Below are 23,232 nucleotides of genomic sequence, written 5' to 3'. Positions count from 1 at the left end.
GCTGGAGCAGTCGCATATGGGTGTGTGCATTTGTGTGTTTGTGTGTGTGTGTGCTCAGTCGGGTCCAACTCTTTGCATTGGAGCAGTGGTTTGTGGGTGTGTGGGTGTGTGTGTGTGTGTGGGCTCAGTTGTGTCCAACTCTTTGCACTGGAGCAGTGGCATATGGGTTTGTGCATGTGTGTGTGTGTGTACTCATTCATGTCCGACTCTTTGCACTGGAGCAGTGGCAGATGTGTGTGTGTGTGTGTACGTGCTCAGTCATGTCTGACTCTTTGCACTGAGCATTGGCATATGAGGGTGCGGGTGTGTGTGTACGTGCAGAGTCGTCTCCGACTCTTTGTGCTGGAGCAGTGGCATATGGCTGTGTGTGTGTTTGTGTGTCTGAGTGCAAACTCAGACGTTTCTGACTATTTGCACCTGAGTAGTGGTGTATGGGTGTATGTGTGTGTGTGCTCAGTCATGTTTGACACTGCACTGGAACAGTGGTGGATGGCTGTATGGGTGTGTGTGTGTGTGTGTGTGCTCAATCATGTCTGACTGTGTACTAGAGCAGTGGCATATGGGTGTGTGCATGTGTGTGTGTGGTCAGTCCTGTCCAACTCTTTGCGCCAGAGCAGTGGCATATGGGTGTGTGAGTGTGTGTGTGCTCAATGCTGTCCAACTCTTTGCACCAGAGCAGTGGCATATAAGGGTGTGTGTGTGTGTGTGTGTGTGTGTGTGTGTATGCGCTCTGTAGTGTCTGCCTCTTTGTGGTGGAATAGTGGCATATGCATGTGTATGTGTGTGTGTGTTTGGTCATGTCCAACTGTGCCAGTGCAGGGGCATATGGGTGTGTGTGTGTGTGTGTGTGTGTGTATGTATGCATGTTCAATCGTGATTGACCCTTTTCACCAGAGCAGTGGATAGGGGTGTGTAGGTGTGTGTGTGTATGTGTGTGACCAGTAGTGTCCGACTCTGTGCCTGAGCAGTGGTGTATGTGAGTGTGCGTGTGAGTGTGCCTCTGTGTTTATGCTCAGTACTGTCCAACTCTGCACTGGAGCAGTGGCATATGGGTGGGTGCATGTGTATGTGTGTGTGCTGTCATGTCTGACTCTCCACCAGAGCAGTGGCATTGGGTGGGTGTGGGTGTGTGTGTGTGGTCAAGCATGTCTGACACTTGGTGCCAGAGCAGTGGCATATGGATTTGTGTGCGTGTGTGTGTGTATGTGCGCATGCTCAGTTATGTCTGACTCTTGTGCCAGAGCAGTGGAAGATGGGGGTGTGCGTGTGTGTGTGTGTGTGTCTGTGTGCAAACTCAGTCCTGTCCTAATCTTTGCACTGGAGCAGTGGAATCTGGGTGTGTCTGTGTGTGTGTGCATGTGCACACTCAGCTGTGTCCAACTCTTTGTGGTGAAACAGTGGCGTATGGGTGTGTACGTGTGTGTGTGTGTGTGTTCAGTCCTATCTGACTCTTTGCATCAATCAGAGCAGTGGAGTATGGGTGTGTGTGTATGTGAGCTCAGTTGTGTCTGACTCTATGGACTGAGCAGTGGTGTTGGGTATGTGTGTGTGCATGCTCAGTCGTGTCTGACTCTTTCTACTGGAGCAGTGGCAGATGGCTGTGCGTCTGTGTGTGTGTGTGTGTGTGTGTGTGTGAGTGTGCTCAGTCGTGTCCGACTCTGCACCAAAGCAGTGGCATATGGGTGTGTGTGCTCAATCATGTCCAACACTTTGCATTGGAGCAGTGGCATATGGGGGTGTGTATGTGTATGCACGTGCATGCTCAGTCATATCTGACTCTGTACCAGAGCGGTGGCATATGGGTGTGTGTGTGTATGTGTGCCTGCTCAGTCGTGTCTGATTCTTTGCAATGAAGCAGTGGCATATGGGTGTGTGCTTGTGTGTGTGCACTCAGGTGTGTCCAACTTTTAGCACCGGAGCAGTGGCATGTAGGTGTGTGCGTGTGTGTGCTCAGTCATGTCCGACTGCACCAGCCTGATGGCATATGGGTGTGTGTGTGTGTGTGTGCCTGTTCAGTTGTGTCTGAGTCTTTTTGCCGGAGCAGTGGCATATGGGTCTGTGCTTGTGTGTGTTTGTGTGTGTTAGCGTGTGAGATACGTCACTTCTGACTCTGCACCAGAGCAGTGGTGTATGGTTGTGTGTTCATGCTCAGTCTTGTCTGACTCTTTGAGCTGGAGCAGTGGCATATGCGTGTGCGTTTGTGTGTGTGTGTGCTCAGTCGTGTCCAACTCTTTGCACTGGAGCAGTGGCATATGGGTATGTGCGTGTGTGTGTATATACTCATTCATGTCTGACTCTTTGCACTGGAGCAGTGGCAGATGTGTGTGTGTGTGTACGTGCTCAGTTGTGTCATACATTTTGTGCCAGAGCAGTAGCGAATGGCTGTGTGTGTGTGTGTGTGTCTGTGCGCGAACTCAGTCATTTCTGACTATTTGCACCTGAGCAATGGTAAACGGGTGTATGTGTGTGTGTGTGCTCAGTCATGTCTGAATCTGTACCGGAGCAGTGGTGGATGGCTGTGTGTGTGTGTGTGTGCGCACTCAATCGTGTCCAACTCTGTACCAGAGCAGTGGCATGTGTGTGTGTGTGTGTGTGTGTGTGTGTATGTGTGCATGCTCAGTCGTGTCCAACTCTTTGCACTGGAGCAATGGCATATGGGTGTGTGTGTGTGTGTGTGTGCATGTTCAGTCGTGTCTGACTCTTTTCGCTGGAGCAGTGGCATATGGGTCTGTGCATGTGTGTGTGTGTGTGTGTGTGTGTGTGTGTGTTAGAAGAGGCACGTCTGACTCTGCACCAGAGCAGTGGTGTATGGTCATGTGTGTGTGTTCATGCTCAGTCTTGTCTGACTCTTTGAGCTGGAGCAGTGGCATATGGGTGTGTGCATTTGTGTGTTTGTGTGTGTGTGTGTGCTCAGTTGTGTCCAACTCTTTGCACTGGAGCAGTGGTTTATGGTGGTGTGTGTGTGGGGTGGGGCTCAATCATGTCCAACTCTTTGCATTGGAGCTGTGGCATATGGGTATGTGCGTGTGTGTGTATATACTCATTCATGTCTACTCTTTGCACTGGAGCAGTGGCAGGTGTGTGTGTGTGTGTGTGTGTGTGTGTGTGTGTGTGTACATGCTCAGTCGTGTCAGACATTTTGTGCCAGAGCAGTAGTAGATGGCTGTGTGTGTATGTGTGTGTGCTCAGTCATGTCCAACTCCTTGCACTGAGCATTGGCATATGAGGGTGTGGGGGTGTGTGTACGTGCAGAGTCGTCTCCGCCTCTTTGTGCTGGAGCAGTGGTGTATGGCTGTGTGTGTTTGTGTGTCTGTGTGCGAACTCCTTCATTTCTGACTATTTGCACCTGAGCAGTGGTGAATGGGTGTATGTGTGTGTGTGTGCTCATTCATGTCTGACTCTGCACTGAAGCAGTGGTGGATGGCTGTGTGTGTGTGTGTGTGTGTGTGTGAGGTAAGTCACATCTGACTCTGCACCAGAGCAGTGGTGTATGGTTGTATGTGTGTGTTCATGCTCAGTCTTGTCTGACTCTTTGAGCTGGAGCAGTCACATATGGGTGTGTGCATATGTGTGTTTGTGTGTGTGTGTGCTCAGTCGTGTCCAACTCTTTGCATTGGAGCAGTGGTTTATGGTTGTGTGCGTGTGTGTGTGTGTGGGCTCAGTTGTGTCCAACTCTTTGCACTGGAGCAGTGGTATATGGGTTTGTGCGTGTGTATGTGTATGCTCATTCATGTCCGACTCTTTGCACTGGAGCAGTGGCAGATGTGTGTGTATTTGCGTGTGTGTGTACGTGCTCAGTCATGTCAGACATTTTGTGCCAGAGCAATAGCGGATGGCTCTGTGTGTGTGTGTGTGTGTGTGTTTGTGTGTGTACATGCTCAGTCGTGTCAGACATTTTGTGCCAGAGCAGTAGCAGATGGCTGTGTGTGTATGTGTGTGTGCTCAGTCATGTCCAACTCCTTGCACTGAGCATTGGCATATGGGGGTGTGGGTGTGTGTATACGTGCAGAGTCGTCTCCGCCTCTTTGTGCTGGAGCAGTGGTGTATGGCTGTGTGTGTTTGTGTGTCTGTGTGCGAACTCCTTCATTTCTGACTATTTGCACCTGAGCAGTGGTGAATGGGTGTATGTGTGTGTGTGTGCTCATTCATGTCTGACTCTGCACTGAAGCAGTGGTGGATGGCTGTGTGTGTGTGTGTGTGTGTGTGTGTGTGTGTGTGTGTGAGGTAAGTCACGTCTGACTCTGCACCAGAGCAGTGGTGTATGGTTGTATGTGTGTGTTCATGCTCAGTCTTGTCTGACTCTTTGAGCTGGAGCAGTCACATATGGGTGTGTGCATTTGTGTGTTTGTGTGTGTGTGTGCTCAGTCGTGTCCAACTCTTTGCATTGGAGCAGTGGTTTATGGTTGTGTGCGTGTGTGTGTGTGTGGGCTCAGTTGTGTCCAACTCTTTGCACTGGAGCAGTGGTATATGGGTTTGTGCGTGTGTATGTGTATGCTCATTCATGTCCGACTCTTTGCACTGGAGCAGTGGCAGATGTGTGTGTGTTTGTGTGTGTGTGTACGTGCTCAGTCATGTCAGACATTTTGTGCCAGAGCAATAGCGGATGGCTCTGTGTGTGTGTGTGTGTGTGTGCTCAGTCATGTTCGACTCTGTGCTGGAGCAGTGGTGGATGGGTGTGTGTGAGTGTGTACGTGCTCAGTCGTGTCAGACTTTTTATGCTGGAGCAGTGGCGGATGGCTGTGTGTGTGTTTGTGTGTGTGCTGCGTCATGTCCTACTCTTTGCACCAAGCATTGGCATATGAGGGTGTGGGGGTGTGTGTACGTGCAGAGTTGTCTCCGACTCTGTGCTGGAGCAGTGGCGTATGGCTGTGTGTGTTTGTGTGTCTGAGTGCAAACTCAGTCGTTTCTGACTATTTGCACCTGAGTGCCAGGGTCCCGCCCTGGTGGATCCAGGGAATTCGAAGGGGGGACGGAGTCAGAGATCAGGAAGCAATAGCTTAATTAAGGAGATCTGCCCTGGGATTTCTTTGGAAGGAATGATGCTAAAGCTGAAACTGCAGCTCATGTGAACTGCAGCTCATTTTTGGCCACCTCATGTGAAGAGTTGACTGATTGGAAAAGACTCTGATGCTGGGAGGGATTGGGGGCAGGAGGAGAAGGGGACGACAGAGGATGAGATGGCTGGATGGCATCACCGACTGGATGGACATGAATCTGAGTGAACTCCGGGAGTTGGTGATGGACAGGGAGGCCTGGCGTGCTGTGATTCATGGGGTCGCAAAGAGTCAGACACGACTGAGTGACTGAACCGAACTGAAAGACATAAAGAGAGACTTAATAAGGATAGCTCAGTGGGAAAAATCAGTGGAGAAAAGGGGCTAAATAACTTGGTCTATGTGGAATACCAATAAAACCTCGAGACAAGAGGTTTGCACCACCTACGTAGGCCACAGGTGTCTTTCCATTCTCCTAAAGGAGAGGAGACACTAAGACCTCCCCTGTCAGATCTTAGAAGCCCAGGCATAATTAGCAGGCTTGGTGGGCATCTACGCTCCAGATGGGAATTCAGCCAGAAAATGAGAGAAAGAATGACATAAGGAGACCAGTCTTTCCAGGAAATGATCCGTTTTCTTTATTTTCCAGGTTTGCTTATATACTTTTTGTTATACATAGAGATAGAATACAAAGTCATGCAGGGTCAGCAGACCTGACCTTTATCAAAATCAGGTGCTTCATATAAATGTATACAAAGGTCTTAGGTGGCTTTACATCATCTTCTGGCCAGGGGGCCTGCTAACATTTTATGGCCCTTTCTTTCTGATAATGGTCAGTCAACCAGAAAACTTATTTTTTCCAGAGGTGATTGTTCCTAAACTAGACACCAGATAAAGTTGCATTCCTATAGGGTGAAGGTGCAGTGGGTTGCAGTTAAGAAAGGAATTTAGTTAGCCTAAAGTTTAACATGATTAATATCAAAGGTTAATACCTATTTCTCCTATATGCTAGTTATATTCATTTATGTGTATAAGGGCAGGGAATATGGAGACTTGGCAGCAAATATTGGCCCAACAAATGAAAACCCTTCACCACTAATACTATACTAATAATTTTCTAACTTCTCAAAAAAGTCTGTATTTAGAAAGTTTAAAGCATCTCGTGCCTCTCATGGTTGGGAGGCTGTGAACAATCACATGTGGCCGGACAAACCTGTCAGGCAGGCTACAGAACTTTCAGAGGAGTTTGTAAGTTGAAACACTCTTGTCATGCTCAGGAATTTTTATTAACTGGAGCTGTAAGTTAACTCCTTCTCTGAGAGAGGTGGTGGGAGACGGCCCCCCGTAAAGTCAGAGGTGTAGGTGAGAGCATAAAGCAGTAAAGTAGGCAGACTCTGGTTTTGGGGGTAGATACTCGAGAACAGGGGGTCTCCTGAGGCTCAATCCCGCCTTTGCATATGCTGACCCTCCTTCCTCATGACCTTTGCCATGGGCAGAGTTTCTCACGCTGGCTCCCGGCACCTGAGCAGTGGTGTATGGGTGTATGTGTGTGTGTGTGCTGTGTGCTCAGTCATGTCTGACACTGCACCGGAACAGTGGTGGATGGTTGTGTGTGTGTGTGTGTGTGTGTGTGTGTGTGTGTGCGTGCTTAATCGTGTCTGACTCTGTACCAGAGCAGTGGCATATGGGTGTGTGTGTGTATGTGTGCATGCTCAGTCGCGTCTGATTCTTTGCAATGAAGCAGTGGCATATGGGGGTGTGTGTGTGTGCACTCAGTTGTGTCCAACTTCTTGCACCAGAGCAGTGGCATATAGGTGTGTGTGTGTGTGTGTGTAGGCGCGCACACACACTCATGCTCCGTAGTGTCCAACCCTTTGTGTTGGAACAGTGGCATATGGGCGTGTGCGTGTGTGTGCTCAGTCATGTCCAACTGCACCAGCTTGGTGGCATATGGGGGTGTGTGTGTGTGTGTGCATGTTCAGCCGTGTCTGACTCTTTTAGCCAGAGCAGTGGCATATGGGTCTGTGCATGTGTGTGTGTGTGTGTGTGTGTGTGTGTGAGATAAGTCACGTCTGACTCTGCACCAGAGCAGTGGTGTATGGTTGTATGTGTGTGTTCATGCTCAGTCTTGTCTGACTCTTTGAGCTGGAGCAGTCGCATATGGGTGTGTGCATTTGTGTGTTTGTGTGTGTGTGTGCTCAGTCGTGTCCAACTCTTTGCGTTGGAGCAGTGGTTTATGGGCGTGTGTGCGTGTGTGTGTGTGTGTGGGCTCAGTTGTGTCCAACTCTTTGCACTGGAGCAGTGGCATATGGGTTTGTGCGTGTGTATGTGTATACTCATTCATGTCCGACTCTTTGCACTAGAGCAGTGGCAGATGTGTGTGTGTGTGTGTGTACGTGCTCAGTCGTGTCAGACATTTTGTGCCAGAGCAATAGCGGATGGCTGTGTGTGTGTGTGTGTTTAGTCATGTTCGACTCTGCACTGGAACAGTGGCAGATGGGTGTGTGTGTGTGTGTGTGTGTGTGTGTTTAGTCATGTTCGACTCTGTGCTGGAACAGTGGCAGATGGGTGTGTGTGTGTGTGTACGTGCTCAGTCGTGTCAGACTTTTTGCGCTGGAGCAGTGGTGGACGGCTGTGTGTGTGTGTGTGCACTCTCAATCGTGTCTGACTCTGTACCAAAGCAGTGGCATATGGGTGTTTGTGTGTGTGTATGCCGGGGTCCAGCCCCTTTGGATCCAGGGTGATTCGAAGGTGGGGATGGAGTTGGCGTCCTTGGAAAAATACATATTTAATCACAGATATAGAAAGATTAGAAATGGATAGTGTAGTAGGAAGATTAGTGGAGAAAAAGAGGCTGAATAACTTGGATTACGTGGAATAGCATCCATGCTCCAGATGGGAATTCAGCCAGAAAAACGGGAGCAAGAAAGAAGCAACATGGGGGAATCAGTCTTTCCGGAAACTGATGCGATTTCTTTATTTTTGGGTTTGCTTATATACCTTTTGTTACACATAGGGATGAATACAGAGTCACGTGGGAGTCAGCAGTCCTGACCTTTATCAAAATCAGGTGCTTCACATAAATGTATAAAAAAAGGTCTCAGGGATATTACATCATCTTCTGGCCATGAGTGAGACCTGCTGACATTTTATGATCCTTTCTTTCTGATAACCAAAAAACTTATTTCTTCCGAGGGTGTTTTTTCTTAAACCAGGCACCACCCTCCAAGTAAAGTTACATTCCTATAGGGTGAGGGTTGTAGGGAGTTACAATCAAGAAAGGAATTTATTTAACCCAAGGTTAACATGATTAATCTTAAAGGTTAATACTTATTTCTCCTATATGCTTAAAGGTTAATACTTATTTCTCCTATATGCTAGTTATATTCATTATAAGGGTAGGGAACATGGAGATTTAGCAGCAAACATCAGCCCAACAAGTGAAAATCCTTTCACCAATGCTCCCCTTAAGATCTATTTAGTCTTAAGATATGATAAAGTTACATTTTTACATAGCAAGGACACAGTGATTTATAACAAAGTACAGTGATCTATTACAAAGGAGAAAATCCATTAACTCAAAAAGTCTAGTATTGCTAACATCAAACCACTATATTTCCTTCGCTATATTCCAAATACATTGATTAATATATTCCCAGGTGCCTAAGGATATGGAGGCCTGACGGCAATCATTGACTCAACAAGAGGAAAAAGCCCTATGCTAATTAAGACTCTCAAAATACTCCAAAACTCTCTGTGCTGTTTATGGTTAAGAGGTTTGACCTGAGACACCCTTGTCCCACCCAGAGTAGGGAATTAGCAGCAATTGTTGACACAACAAATGAAGAACCCTTCACCAATATAATTCCTAACCAACCCACTATACTAATAATTTCTAACTCTCCAAAAGAATTTGCCTTTAGTAAGTCTAAAACATCTTGTGCCTCTCAGATTTGAAGGCTGTAAACAATCACATGTGGCCGGACGAACCTATACAGGCAGGCTAGATAACCTTCAGAGCAGTCCGTAAGCTGAAACACTCTTGTCATGCTCAGAAATTTTTAGTGCCTTGGAGCTGCACGTTTACTCCTTCTCCGAGAGAAACGGTTATGGGGGAGAGTCCCCCGTAAAGTCAGAGGTGTAGGTGAGAGCATAAAACAGACTCTGGTTTTGGGGTTAGATGCTCGGGAACAGGGGGTTTCCTGAGGCTTGATCACGCCTTTGCGTATGCCAAGCCTCCTTCCTCATGACCTTTGCCATGGGCGGAGTTCCTCACGCTGGCTCCCGGCATGTGTGTATGTGTGCATGCTCAGTCGCGTTTGATTCTTTGCAATGAAGCAGTGGCATATGGGGGTGTGTGTGTGTGCACTCAGTTGTGTCCAACTTCTTGCACCAGAGCAGTGGCATATAGGTGCGTGTGTGTGTGTGTGTGTGTGTGTGCGCACACACACATGCATACTCTGTAGTGTCCAACCCTTTGTGTTGGAACAGTGGCATATGGGTGTGTGAGTGTGTGTGCTCAATCATGTCCAACTGCACCAGCTTGGTGGCATATGGGGGTGTGTGTGTGTGTGTGTGTGCATGTTCAGTCGTGTCTGACTCTTTTAGCCGGAGCAGTGGCATATGGGTCTGTGCATGTGTGTGTGTGTGTGTGTGTGTGTGTGTGTGTGTGTGAGGTAAGTCACGTCTGACTCTGCACCAGAGCAGTGGTGTATGGTTGTATGTGTGTGTTCATGCTCAGTCTTGTCTGACTCTTTGAGCTGGAGCAGTCACATATGGGTGTGTGCATTTGTGCGTTTTTGTGTGTGTGTGCTCAGTCGTGTCCAACTCTTTGCATTGGAGCAATGGTTTATGGTTGTATGTGTGTGTGTGTGTGTGCTCAGTTGTGTCCAACTCTGCACTGGAGCAGTGGCATGTGGGTTTGTGTGTGTGTGTGTGTGTATACTCATTCATGTCCGACTCTTTGCACTGGAGCAGTGGCAGGTGTGTGTGTGTGTGTGTGTGTGTGTGTGTGTGTGTGTATGTGATGAATCGTGTCAGACATTTTGTGCCAGAGCAATAGCGGATGGCTTTGTGTGTGTGTGTGTGTGTGTGTGTGTGTGTGCTCAGTCATGTTCGACTCTGCACTGGAGCAGTGGCAGATGGGGGTGTGTGTGTGTGTGTGTACGTGCTCAGTCGTGTCAGACTTTTTGTGCTGGAACAGTGGCGGATGGCTGTGTGTGTGTGTGTGTGCTCAGTCATGTCCAACTCTTTGCACCGAGCATTGGCATACGAGGGTGTGGGTGTGTGTATACGTGCAGAGTTGTCTCTGACTGTTTGTGCCGGAGCAGTGGTGTATGGCTGTGTGTGTGTTTGTGTGTCTGTGTGCAAACTCAGTCATTTCTGACTATTTGCACCTGAGCATTAGTGAATGGGTGTATGTGTGTGTGTGTGCTCAGTCATGTCTGACTCTGCACTGGAGCAGTGGTGGATGACTGTGTGTGTGTGTCTGTGTGCTCAATTGTTTTCGACTCTGTACCAGAGCAGTGGCATATGGGTGTGTGTGTGTGTGTGTGTGTGTGCATGTGTGCTCAGTTGTGTCCAACTTTTTGCACCAGAGCAGTGGCATATAGGTGTGGTGTGTGTGCACGTGCACGCGCATGCTCTGTAGTGTCCGACTGTTTGTGGTGTAACAGTGGCGTATGGGTGTGTGCGTGTGTGTGCTCAGTCAAGTTCGACTGCGCCAGTGCAGTGGCATATGGGTGTGTGTGTGGGTGTGTGTGTGTTCATTCATGTCTGACTCTTTTTGCTGGAGCAGTGGCATATGGGTCTGTGTGTGTGGGTGTGTGGGTATTCATTCGTGTCTGACTCTTTTTGCTGGAGCAGTGGCATATGGATCTGTGCATGTGTGTGTGTGTGTGATCAGTCATGTCTGACTCTACACCAGAGCAGTTGCATATGGTTGTGTGTGTATGTTCATGCTCAGTCCTGTCTGAATCTTTGCACTGGAGCAGTGGCATATGGGTGTGTATATGTGTGTGTGTGTGCACTCAGTTGTTTCCGACTCTTTGCGCTGGAGCAGTGGCATATGGGTGTATGTGTGTGTGTGTGTGTGTGTGTGCGCGTGTGCTCAATTGTATCCAACTCTTTGTGCTGGAGCAGTGGCATATGGGTGTGTGTGTGTGTGTATGTGCTCAGTCGTGTCCAACTAGTTGCGCTGGAGCAGTGGCAACGAGTGTGTGTGTGTGTCCTCAGTAGTTTCTGACTCTGTGGTGGAGCAGTGGCATATGGCTGTGTGTGTGTGTGTGTTTGCTCAGTCATGTCTGACTCTGCACCAGGCAGTGGCATATGGGTGTGTGTGTGTGTGTGTGTGTGCTCAGTCATGTCTGACACTTAGTGCCAGAGCAGTGGCATATGGGGGTGTGTGTGTGTGTGTGTGCATGCACGCATGCTCAGTTATATCCGACTCTTTGTGCAAGGGCAGTGGCAGATGGGGGTGTGCATGTGTGTGTGTCTGTGTGCGAACTCAGTCATGTCCTAGTCATTGTGCCTGAGCAATGGTATATGGGTGTGTGTGTGTGCTCAGTAGTGTCCGACTCTGTACCAGAGCAGTGGCATATGTGTGTGTGTGTTCTTGCTCAGTCCTGTCCAACTCTTTGTGCTGGAGCAGTGGAATCTGGGTGTGTCTGTGTGTGCACGTGTGCTCAGTTGTGTCCGACTCTTTGTGGTGGAAGAGTGGCATATGGGTGTGTGTGCATGTGTGTGTGTGTGTGTGCTCAGTCCTGTCCGACTCCTTGGACCAGAGCAGTGGTGTATGGGGGTGTCTGTGTGTCTGTGTGTGAGCTCAGTTGTGTCCGACTCTATGGCCTGAGCAGTAGTGTTGGATGTGTGTGTGTGTGCATGCTCAGTCGTGTCTGACTCTTTGCACTGGAACAGTGGTGGATGGCTCTGTGTGTGTGTGTGTGAGTGTGCTCAATCATGTCCAACTCTGCACCAAAGCAGTGGCATATTGGTGTGTGTGTGTGTGTGTGTGTGCGCGCTCAGTCATGTCCAACTCTTTGCATTGGAGCAGTGGCATAAGGGTGGGTGTGTGTGTGTGTGTGTGTGTGTGTGCATGCATGCTAAGTCATATCTAACTCTGAACCAGAGCAGTGGCATATGGGTGTGTGTGTGTGTATGTGTGCATGCTCAGTCATGTCCAATTCTTTGCACTGAAGCAGTGGCATATGGGTGTGTGTGTGTGTGCATGCTCAACTGTGTCCAACTTTTTGCACCAGAGCAGTGGCATATAGGCCTGTGTGTGTGTGTGTGCACGCATGCGCATGCTCTGGAGTGTCCAACACTTTGTGGTGGAACAGTGGCGTATTGGTGTGTGCATTTGTGTGCTTGGTCATGTCTGACTGCACCAGCACAATGGCATATGTGGGTGTGTGTGTGTGCATGTTCAGTTATGTCTGACTCTTTTAGCCGGAGCAGTGGCATATGGGTCTGTGCGTGTGTGTGTGTGTGTATGTGTGTGTGATCAGTCATGTCTGACTCTGCACCAGAGCAGTGGCGTATGGTTGTGTTTGTGTGTATGTTCATGCTCAGTCCTGTCTGACTCTTTGAGCTGGAGCAGTGGCATATGGGTATGTGCACTTGTGTGTTTTTGTGTGTGTGTGCTCAGTCGTGTCCAACTCTTTGCACTGGAGCAGTGTCTTATGGGTGTGTGCATGTCTGTGTGTGTGTGTGCTCATTCATGTCTGACTCTTTGCACTGGAGTGGTGGAGGATGGGTTTGTGTGTACGTGCTCAGTCGTGTCAGACTTTTTGCACCAGAGCAGTGCTGGATGGCTGTTTGTGTGTGTGCGCACGCGTGCTCGGTCATGTCCGACTCTTTGCACTGGAGCATTGGCAGATGGGTGTGTGTGTGTATGTGTGTACATGCTCAGTCATGTCAGACTTTTTGCGCCAGAGCAGTGGCAGATGGCTGTGTGTGTGTGCGTGTGCTCAGTCATTTCTGACTCTTTGCACTGGAGCAGTGCGTATGGGTGTATGTGTGTGTCTGTATGCTCAGTCGTGTCTGACTCGTTGTGCTGAAGCAGTGGCATATGGCTCTGTGCGCGTGTGTGTGTGTCTGTGTTTGCTTGGTTGTGTATGACTCTGAACCAGAGCAGTGGCATGTGGGTGTGTGGGTGTTGTATGTACGTGTGTGTGTGTGTGTGTGTTTGTGTGTGTGTGGCATATGGTGTGCTCAGTCATGTCCGGCTCTTGGCACTGGAGCAGTGGCAGATGGCTGTATGTGTTTGTGTTTGTGTGTGCTCAGTCGTGTCTGACTCTGTGCCAGAGCAGTGGCGTATGGGTGTGTGTGTTCATGTTCAGTCCTGTCCCACTGTTTGCACCTGAGCAGTGGCATATGGGTGTGTTTGTGTGAGTGTCTGTGTGTGTGTTGCGCTCTGTCATGTCCAACTCTTTACACTGGAGCAGTGGCATATGGGGGTGTGTGTGTGTGTCTACACACTCAGTAGTGTCTGACTCTTTGTGGTGGAATAGTGGCGTGTGTGTGTGTGTGTGGACATGCTCAGTCATGTCCAATTATTTGTGCTGGAGCAGTGGCACATGGGGGTGTGTGTGTGTGATCAGTGATGTCTGACTCTTTGCACGGGAGCAGTGGCGGATGGCTGTTTGTGTGTTTGTTCATGCTCAGTCGTGTCCAACTCTGTATTTGAGCAGTGGCTTAAGGGTATATGCGTGTGTGTGTGTGTGTGTGTGTGTGTGTATGTGCGTGCACTCATTCCAGTCTGACTCTGCACCAAAGCAGTGGTATATGGGGGTGTGTGTGTGTGCGTGCTTAATCATGTCCAACTGTGCGCCAGATCAGTGGTAGATGGGTGAGTGTGTGTGTTTGTGTTTGTGTGTGCATGCTCAGTCATGCCTGATTCTTTGTCCTGGAGCAGTGACATGTGGAAGTGTGTGTGTGTGTGTGTGCAAGTGCGTGGTCAATCATGTCCAACTCTTTGTGCTGGAGCAGTGGCATATGGGTGTGTGGGTTAGGGTTAGGGTTAGGGTTAGGGTGCGTGTGCATGTGTGTGTGCGCTCAGTCATATCTGACTCTGTCAGTCATATCTTGACTCTGTGCCAGAGCAGTTGTAGATGAATGTATGTGTGTGTGTGTGCTCAGTGCTGTCCAACTCTGCACCAGAGTAGTGGCGGATGGCTGTGTGTGCGTGTGTTGTGTGTGTGCGCTCAGGCATGTCCCACTTTTTGTACCAGGGCAGTGGCGTATGGGTGTGGGTTTGTGCATTTGTGTGTGTGCATGCTCAGTCCTGTCTGACTTTTTGTCCTGGATCAGTGGCATATGGGTGTGTGTGCGTGTGTGTGTGTGCATGCTCAGTTGTGTCTGGCTCTGTGCTGGAGCAGTGGCATATGTGTGTGTGTGTCCTCAGTAGTGTCCGACTCTTTGTGGTGGAGCAGTGGCATATGGCTGTGTGTGTGTGTGTGCTCAGTTGTGTCTGACTCTGCACCAGGCAGTGGCATATGGGTGTGCGTGTGTGTGTGTGTGTGCTCAGTCATATCTGACACTTGGTGCCAGAGCAGTGGCATATGGGTGTGTGTGTGTGTTTGTGTGTGTGTGTGCATGCGTGTGCATGCGTGTGCTCAGTTATGTCCAATTCTTTGTGCAGGAGCAGTGGCAGATGGGGGTGTGCATGTGTGTGTGTGTCTGTGTGCGAACTCAATCACGTCCTAGTCTTTGCGCCTGAGCAATGGTATATGGGGGTGAATATGTGTGCTCAGTAGTGTCCGACTCTGCACCAGAGCAGTGGCGTATGTGTGTGTGTGTGTGTTCTTGCTCAATCCTGTCTGACTCTTTGCACTGGAGCAGTGGAATCTGGGTGTGTCTGTGTGTGTGTGCACGTGCGCTCAGTTGTGTCCGACTCTTTGTGGTGGAAGAGTGGCATATGGGTGTATGTGCATGTGTTTGTGTGTGTGCTCAGTCCTGTCCGACTCTTTGGACCAGAGCAGTGGCGTATGGGGGTGTCTGTGTGTGAGCTCAGTTATGTCCAACTCTATGGCCTGTGCAGTAGTGTTGGGTATGTGTGTGTGTGTGCATGCTCAGTCGTGTCTGACTCTTTGCACTGGAACAGTGGTGGATGGCTCTGTGTGTGTGTGTGTGTGTGAGTGTGCTCAATCGTGTCCAACTCTGCACCAAAGCAGTGGCATATTGGTGTGTGTGTGTGTGTATGTGCTCAGTCGTGTCCAACTCATTGCATTGGAGCAGTGGCATATGGGGCTGTGTGTGTGTATGCACATGCATGCTAAGTCATATCTAACTCTGTACCAGAGCAGTGGCATATGGATGTATGTGTGTGTATGTATGTGTGCATTCTCAATCGTGTCTGACTCTTTGCACTGAAGCAGTGATATATGGGTGTGTGTGTGTGCGCTCAGTTGTGTCCAACTTTTTGTACCAGAGCAGTGGCATATAGGTGTGTGTGTGTGTGTGCTCTGTCACGTCCGACTCTTTGCACTGAGCAGTGGCACATGGGGGTGTGGGTGTGTGTGAATGTGCAGAGTCATGTCGGACTCTTTGTGCCAGAGCAGTGGCATATGGCCATGTGTGTGTTTCTGTGTCTCTGTGCAAACTCAGTCTTGTCCTACTCTTTGTGCTGGAGCAGTGGCAGATGGCTGTGTGTGTGTGTATTTTCAGTCATGTCTGACTCTTTGCACTGGAGCAGTGGTGTATGGGTGTGTGGGTGTGTGTACATGTGCAGAGTCGTGTCTGATTCTTTGTGCTGGAGCAGTCACGTATGGCTGTGTGTGTGTTTGTGTGTCTCTATGCGAACTCAGTTGTTTTTGACTATTTGCACCTGAGCAGTGCTGTATGGGTGTATGAGTGTGTGTGTGCTCAATCATGTCTGACTCTGCACCAGAGCAGTGGTGGATGGCTGTGTGTGTGTGTGTGTGTGTGTGTGTGTGTGCACTCAGTCCTGTCCAACTCTTTGTGCTGGAGCAGTGGCATATGAGTGTGTGTGTGTGTGTGTGTGAATGCTCAGTTGTGTCCATATGTGTGAATGTTCAGTCGTGTCCAGCTCTTTGCACTGAAGCAGTGGCATATGGGGGTGTGTGTGTGTGTGCATGTGTGTGTGTGCACACACTCAGTTGTGTCCAACTTTTTGCACCAGAGCAGGGGCATATAAGTTTGTGTGTGTGTGTGCACACGTGCACGCATGCTCTGTAGTGTCTGACTCTTTGTGGTGGAACAGTGGCATATTGGTGTGTGCGTGTGTGTTCTTGGTCATGTCCGACTGCACCAGCGCAGTGACATATGGGTGGGTGGGTGTGTGTGTGTGCGTGTTCAGCCGTGTCTGACTCTTTTATCTGGAGAGGTGGCATATGGGTCTGTGCATGTGTGTGTGTGTGTGAGTCATGTCTCACTCTGCACGAGAGCACTGGCATATGGTTGTGTGTGTGTGTTCATGCTCAGTCCTGTCTGACAATTTGAGCTGGAGCAGTGGCATATGGGTGTGTGCATTTTTGTGTTTGTGCGTGTGTGTGCTGTCATGTCCAACTCTTTGCACTGGAGCAGTGGCATATGGGTGTGTGTGTGTGTGTGTGTATGTGTGGGTGCTCAGTCACGTCCAACTCTTTGCACTGGAGCTGGGGCGGATGGGTGTGTGTTTGTGTGTCTACGTGCTCAGTCATGTCAGGCTTTTTCCGCTGGAGCAGTGGTGGATGGCTGTGTTTCTGTGTGTGTGTGCTCATTCATGTCCGACTCTTTCTGCACTGGAGCAGTGGCAGATGGCTGTGTGTATGTGTGTGTGCTCTGTCATTTCTGACTCTTTGCACTGAGCAGTGGCATATGGGGGTGTGGGTGTGTGTGAATGTGCAGAGTCATGTTGCACTCTTTGTGCTGGAGCAGTGGCATATGGCTTGTGTGTGTTTCTGTGTCTCTGTGCAAACTCAGTCTTGTCCTACTCTTTGCACTGGAGCAGTGGCTTATGGGTGTGTGTGCACATGCAGAGTCGTGTCCGATTCTTTGTGCCAGAGCAGTTGCATATGGCTGTGTGTGTTTGTGTGTCTCTAGGCAAACTCAGTTGTTTCTGACTGTTTGCACCTGAGCAGTGGTGTATGGGTGTATGAGTATGTGTGTGCTCGGTCATGTCTGATTCTACACTGGAGCAGTGGTGGATGGCTCTGTGTGTGTGTGTGTGTGTGTGAGTGTGTGCACTCAATCATGTCTGACTCTGTACCAGAGCAGTGTCATATGGGGGTATCTGTGTGTGTGTGTGTGTGTGTGTGTGTGTGTGTGCGCATGCTCAGTCGTGTCTGACTCTTTGCACTGGAGCAGTGACATATGGATGTGTATGTGTGTGTGTGCATGCTCAGTTTTGTCCAACTCTTTGCACTGGAGCAGTGGCATGTGAAGGTGTGCGTGTGTGTGTGCTCAGTCGTGTCCAACTCTTGGCACTGGAGCAGTGGCTTTATGTGTCTGTGTGCTCAATCTTGTCCAACTATTTGCATTGGAGCAGTGGCATATAGGGGTTTGTGTGTGTATGCACATGCATGCTAAGTCATATCTGACTCTATACTGGAGCAGTGGCATTTGGTTGTGTGTGTGTGCATGTGTGCATGCTCAGTGATGTCTGACTCTTTGCACTGAAGCAGTGGCATATGGGTGTGTGTGTCTGTTTGTTTGCACTCAGTTGTGTCCAACTTTTTGCACCAGAGCAGTGGCATATAGGGGTGTGTGTGTGTGTGTGTGTGGTCAATTGTGTCCCACTCTTTGCATTAGAGCAGTGGCATATGGGTGTGTGTGTGTGTATGCACATGCATGCATGTCATATCTGACTGTACTGGAGCAGTGGCATTTGGTTGTGTGTGTGTGCATGTGTGCATGCTCAGTCATGTCTGACTCTTTGCACTGAAGCAGTGGCATATGGGTGTGTTTGTCTGTGTGTTTGTGCTCAGTTGTGTCCAACTTTTTGCACCGGAGCATTGGCATATAGGTGTGTGTGGGATGCGGGGGGGGGGGGGGCTCAATCATGCCCCTCTCTTTGCATTGGAGCAGTGGCATATGGGTGTGTGTGTGTGTATGCGCATGCATGCTAAGTCATATCTGACTCTGTACCAGAGCAGTGGCATATGGGTGTGTGTGTGTGTATGTGTGCAAGCTCTTCGTGTCTGACTCTTTTCACTGAAGCAGTGGCATATGAGTGTGTGTGTGTGTGTGCATATGCGTGTGCATGCTCTGTAGTGTCCAGCTCTTTGTGGTTGAACAGTGGTGTATGGGTGTGTGCATGTGTGTACTCAGTCATGTCCGACTGTACCAGTGCAGTGGCATAAAGGTATGTGTGTGTGTGTGTGTGTGTGTGTGCATATTCAGTCGTATCTGAGTCTTTTTGCTGGAGCAGTGGCATCTGGGTCTGTACGTGTGTGTGTGTGTGTGTGTGTGTGTGTGTGTGTGTAAGATCAGTCACATCTGACTGCACCAGAGCAGTGGTGTATGGTTGTGTGTGTGTGTTCATGCTCAGTCCTATCTGACTCTTTGAGCTGGAGCAGTGGCATATAGGTGTGCATTTGTGTGTTTGTATGTGTGCTCAGTCATGTCCAACTCTTTGCACTGGAGCAGTGGCATATGGGTGTGTGTGTGCTCAATCTTGTCCAACTGTTTGCTTTGGAGCAGTGGCATATGGGGGTGTGTGTGTGTGTATGCGTGTGCATGCTCAGTCATATCTGACTCTGTGCCAGAGCAGTTGCGTATGGGTGTGTGTGTGTATGTGTGTGTGTGCTCAGTCATGTTCGATTCTGCACTGGAGCACTGGTGGATGGATGTGTGTGTTTGTGTGTGTGCATGCTCAATCGTGTCCAACTCTTTGCTCCAGAGCAGTGGCATATGGGTTTGCGCCTGTGTGCAGCTCAGTCATGTCTGACTCTATGTACTGGAGCAGTGAAGTATGTGTGTGTGTGTATGCTCAGTCATGTCTGACTCTGCACCAGAGCAGTGGCACATGGGTGTGTTTGTGTGTTCTCAGTCGTGTCTGACTTTGTGCCAGAGCAGTGGTGTATAGGTGTGTGTGTGTGTGTGTTCAGTCATTTCCAACTCTTTGCACCAGAGCAGTGGTGTATGGGTTTGTGTGTGTGTGTTTGTGTGCGTTTGTGTGCGTTTGTGTTTGTGTGTGTGTGTGTTTGGGTGCTCAGTCATGTCTGACTCTTTGCACCAGAGCAGTGGCTTCATAAACAATCTGTGCTGTTGGCAGTAGATGTAAATCCCATTGCTGTTGCAACCTTTGTAGCCAATTTAGCCTTTTGATCAACTCTTGATTTTGCTATTTGGCTTCAAAACTATTCATTGACCTAATGTGCATTGGTCTCCTGAGGTTTTTTCTTATCATCATGATAATGGGTGTTTATTGCAGCAACTACCAGTTCACCACAGTTAAGCAGATTAATTTCTTATATATATATATATGTATATATATATATATAAAGTTTCCTGAAGATTATTCTCAACAGGTCCCATATTAGATTCTGGGACAGTATATATAATCCAGCCCTGTGCTAGGATATAACATGTACCAAGATTAACTTTTCAAACCTGAAGGTTAAGCAATAATTACCAATGTGAAGGGTGCATGGAACCAAACAGGAGCACTTGAATCAGTACCAGCATAACTGAAAGATTCAGTCCAAAGACTGAAATCATGCCAAAGCAGAAATGAAAAGGTTGCAGAGGAAACTGCACAGAAAGAGGAATGAAGCAGACCTAAAGATAAAAAATATAGCAGAGAATCTCATTCTTCGTAACCTTAAACATGGCATGAACATGTGAGCTAAGTTGTTTCAGTCGTGTCCAAGTCTGTGCAACTCTGTGGACTGTACCTGCCAGGCTCCTCTGTCCATGAGATTCTCCAAACAGGAATACTGGAGTGGGCTCCTATGCCCTTTTCCAGGGGATCTTCCCCACCAAGAATCAAACCCATGACTCCTGTATTGCAGGGAGATTCTTTACTGCCTGAGCCACCAGGGAAGCCTGACAAACATAACACAGCAACTGGCACATATTAGGCATTCACGCTGAGTATATATGTTTGTTGAATAAGTAAATCTTACTTTACAGGGTCAGTCTGTCACTTTAATCCACTAGCATATTTGTTAAACCCCCTCCTCAGTACCTGTCCTACTGCTGTGCATATGAAGATGCTGTGTAATAGATAAGTGCTATGGATAAAGTTGTTTTAGAATGATAGTTTATAGATGGTTTGGAAAGCAAGGAGAATTTTTGAACTGATAAACAGCAAGGAATCATTGCATGTTCTTCAGTAGGAAAACTAAATAATGAAACTTATCTTTTGAGGGGCTGTAAAAGTCAATTAATTAATGGTTATAACCTTGAGTCAGGAAAGCAGAAAGGTGTTGCAATAAACCAGGTATGAGGCTGTGGGGAAGTGGACTAAAGAAGAAAAAGCAGTAAGAAATTAAAAGGTGTAAACCAAAAAGTCAGACTTAGGGAGACAAAGCTCCTTACTGAACCTTCATGGAATGACACTTTTCTTGAGCGAGGCTCAATGACATAATGTTTAATACCTTGATCTTCAAAGTCAAACAAACCTTATTTCAAATCCCAGCCCTTCCACTGAACTACCTGTATGACCTTGAGCATGTTACTTCCCTTCTTGAGTCTTTTCCATTTATTTAATAAGTATTTTCCTTACTTGTTCCAACTTGGTATGTGCTAGCTACTGTGCTGGGTCTTGGGGAGACACTGGTGAGCAGAGTCAACGCAATCACAATCCTTATTAACTCTATGGAACAAATAGGATAAACAGGCGTTCAGTGTCACCTACCATGTTAGTACCAGGTGACTCAGTGGTAAAGTATCCACCTGCAATGCAGGAGAAATGGGTTTGACCCCTGGGTTGGGAAGACCCCCTGGAAGAGGAAATGGCAACCCACTCCAGGATTCTTGCCTGGAGAATCCCATGGACAGAGGAGCCTGTTGGGCTACAGTCTGTGGGGTTGCAAAGAGTCAGACACGGCTGAACAACTGAGCATGGGCATGCACAAATTTTACTACTGGAAATGAAGAAAATGTTTCAGATGATTCTCTTTGTCATGTCTCTCAGATTTGATTGCATCTGTATTTCAGGTAAAGTTACCAATTTTGGTTTTGAAATTTTTTTTTCTCAGTCTGTGTTTTAATGCTTGTCACTGTCTCTAATTTAGATCTGATCCAGTACATAAATGGAACAAATATGAGTGTTGTCCATCTGGCTGACATTCTTTCTGAGAAAACTGGTAGCAGCAGCTGGGTGGTGGTGTTCAAAGCCCTGGTTACTGTCCATCACCTCATGGTGTATGGAAATGAGGTGAGCATGGCGTATATTCCTTCCTTTTAGTACAAAGGACTGTCGGGACACAACTGCTGAATATGCTCAGTGTGTTAGGGGCTTACTACATTTTGCTTCCATTCATGACAAGTGGGGAAAGTACATAGAAGTAGATATTAAAACACCAATTTTTCCATTTTTACTTATGAATTTCTCTTTACAATCAGTATTTAAGAAAGTATACCATTTTGCTAGTAGAGGAAGTATGCCAGGGAATGATAGTTAGAGTCCAATATTATTTCTATAAATGTTTAAAATTCACACAATATTTGTCCATGTAACAGGTATATGTATGAAACTATAAATAAAATAGAATTCAAAGATAGCACATGAAAATTTTGATAATGTTTCCTTCCAGGTAGGAGAAGTAAATTGAACTTGAGGATGGGACAAAGGCTACTATTAACTTGATCTGTAAGGCTTTATGCCTCTTATTTTAAAAATAGAGTTGAAGGGAATTCCCTGGTGGTCCACTCGTTAAGAATCTGCCTTGCAGTGTAGGGGATGAAAGTTCGATCCCCGGCTGGGAAACTAAGATCCCACATGCCACGGGCCAACTGAGCCTGCGCCACAGCTAGAGAGTCGGTGCACCACAACAAAAGATCCCGCTTGACAAAATGAAGATCCATTGTGTTGCAACTAAAACCTAACTCAGCCAAATAAATAAATGATAAATTCCTGCCAAAAAATAGAACTGAAGGAGATATGTGCAAAAGTTAGCAGTTGTCATTTCTGGGCATTGGGGTCTAGAGATGTACCACAGTATTCTTTTTATTTTTCTATTAATTGAATTGTTAAATAATTTAACATGGATGATTAAAATAATTAATCCTATAATTGCCACTGACCCTTGAATACCCCAGGTTTGAGCTGCACAGGTCCTCTTGTGTGTGGCTTTTTTCCATCATAAATACTACAGAACTACAGTATCCATTCTTGGTTGACTTCACAGGCATGGATGGAATCACAGTTACAGTGGTATGGCATCTGCAGATAGCTGACTGTAGGTTTTATTCCCTGGTGGCTCATCTGGTAAAGAATCCGCCTGCAATGTGGGAGACCTGGGTTTGATCCCTGGATTGGGAAGATCTCCTGGAGAAGGGAGGGGCTTCCCTGGTGGCTCAGAGGTTAAAGCGTCTGCCTCCTATGCAGGAAACCCGGGTCGGGAAGATCCCCTGGAGAAGGAAATGGCAACCCACTCCAGTATTCTTGCCTGGAGAATCCCGTGGACAGAGGAGCCTGGTAGGCTACAGTCCACGGGGTCACAAAGAGTCGGACACGACTGAGTGACTTCACTTTCACTTTCACTTTCCTGGAGAAGGGAAAGGCTACCCACTCCAGTATTCTGGCCTGGAGAATTCCATTCACTGTGTATATAGTCGATGGGGTTACAAAGAGTTGGACATGACTGGGTGACTTTCACTTTATATACTATGAATTATATGGGAATTTTCGACTGCATGGTGGGTCAGTGTCCCTAATTCCTGAGATATTACTGATAGAAAGGCGTGGGTGAAAAGTGTGTATTCACATTAGCTTTAATGTTTAACCCCTTGTTTATTTGGGGGTATGTCAACAGACTTGGCAGCACTACAGATCCTTATGTTGGCTATCCCAGGGTGTGATGGTGCTCACCTTAATCAATGCCCCCTGAAATAGATAGAAGATATGTATGATAGAATTATGTTAAGTATGTATTCACAAAGACAAAATCACGAATGAACTCTATTTGTGAACCAAAACTAATTTTGAGAATTTGACACACTTGTTTGACAGCGTTTTATCCAACATCTTGCATCGAGAAGTTCTTTGTTCACTTTACACAACTTTCTGGATAAAAGTGTCGTAGAAGGTAAGATGATTTTTTGATGGAAATATTTCTTTGTGGCAAGG

General features: G+C 47.7%; 1 protein-coding gene across 1 annotated transcript in view; it reads left to right on the top strand.

The window, feature by feature from the left end:
• Nucleotides 1–23,232, top strand: part of LOC128069463 (phosphatidylinositol-binding clathrin assembly protein-like) — a 53,121-nt gene that overhangs the window by 2,746 nt on the left and 27,143 nt on the right. Inside the window, exons 2-3 of the mRNA XM_052662651.1 lie at nt 21,176–21,318; nt 23,116–23,191. Coding sequence (XP_052518611.1) covers nt 21,176–21,318; nt 23,116–23,191 — 219 coding nt within the window. The remainder of the gene's footprint in view (nt 1–21,175; nt 21,319–23,115; nt 23,192–23,232) is intronic.

The sequence above is a fragment of the Budorcas taxicolor genome, chromosome X, assembly GCF_023091745.1.
Source record: "Budorcas taxicolor isolate Tak-1 chromosome X, Takin1.1, whole genome shotgun sequence".
Lineage (NCBI taxonomy): Eukaryota > Metazoa > Chordata > Mammalia > Artiodactyla > Bovidae > Budorcas > Budorcas taxicolor.
The sequence above is the reverse complement of the archived record's forward strand: the minus strand, read 5'-3'. Positions and strand labels throughout refer to the sequence as shown.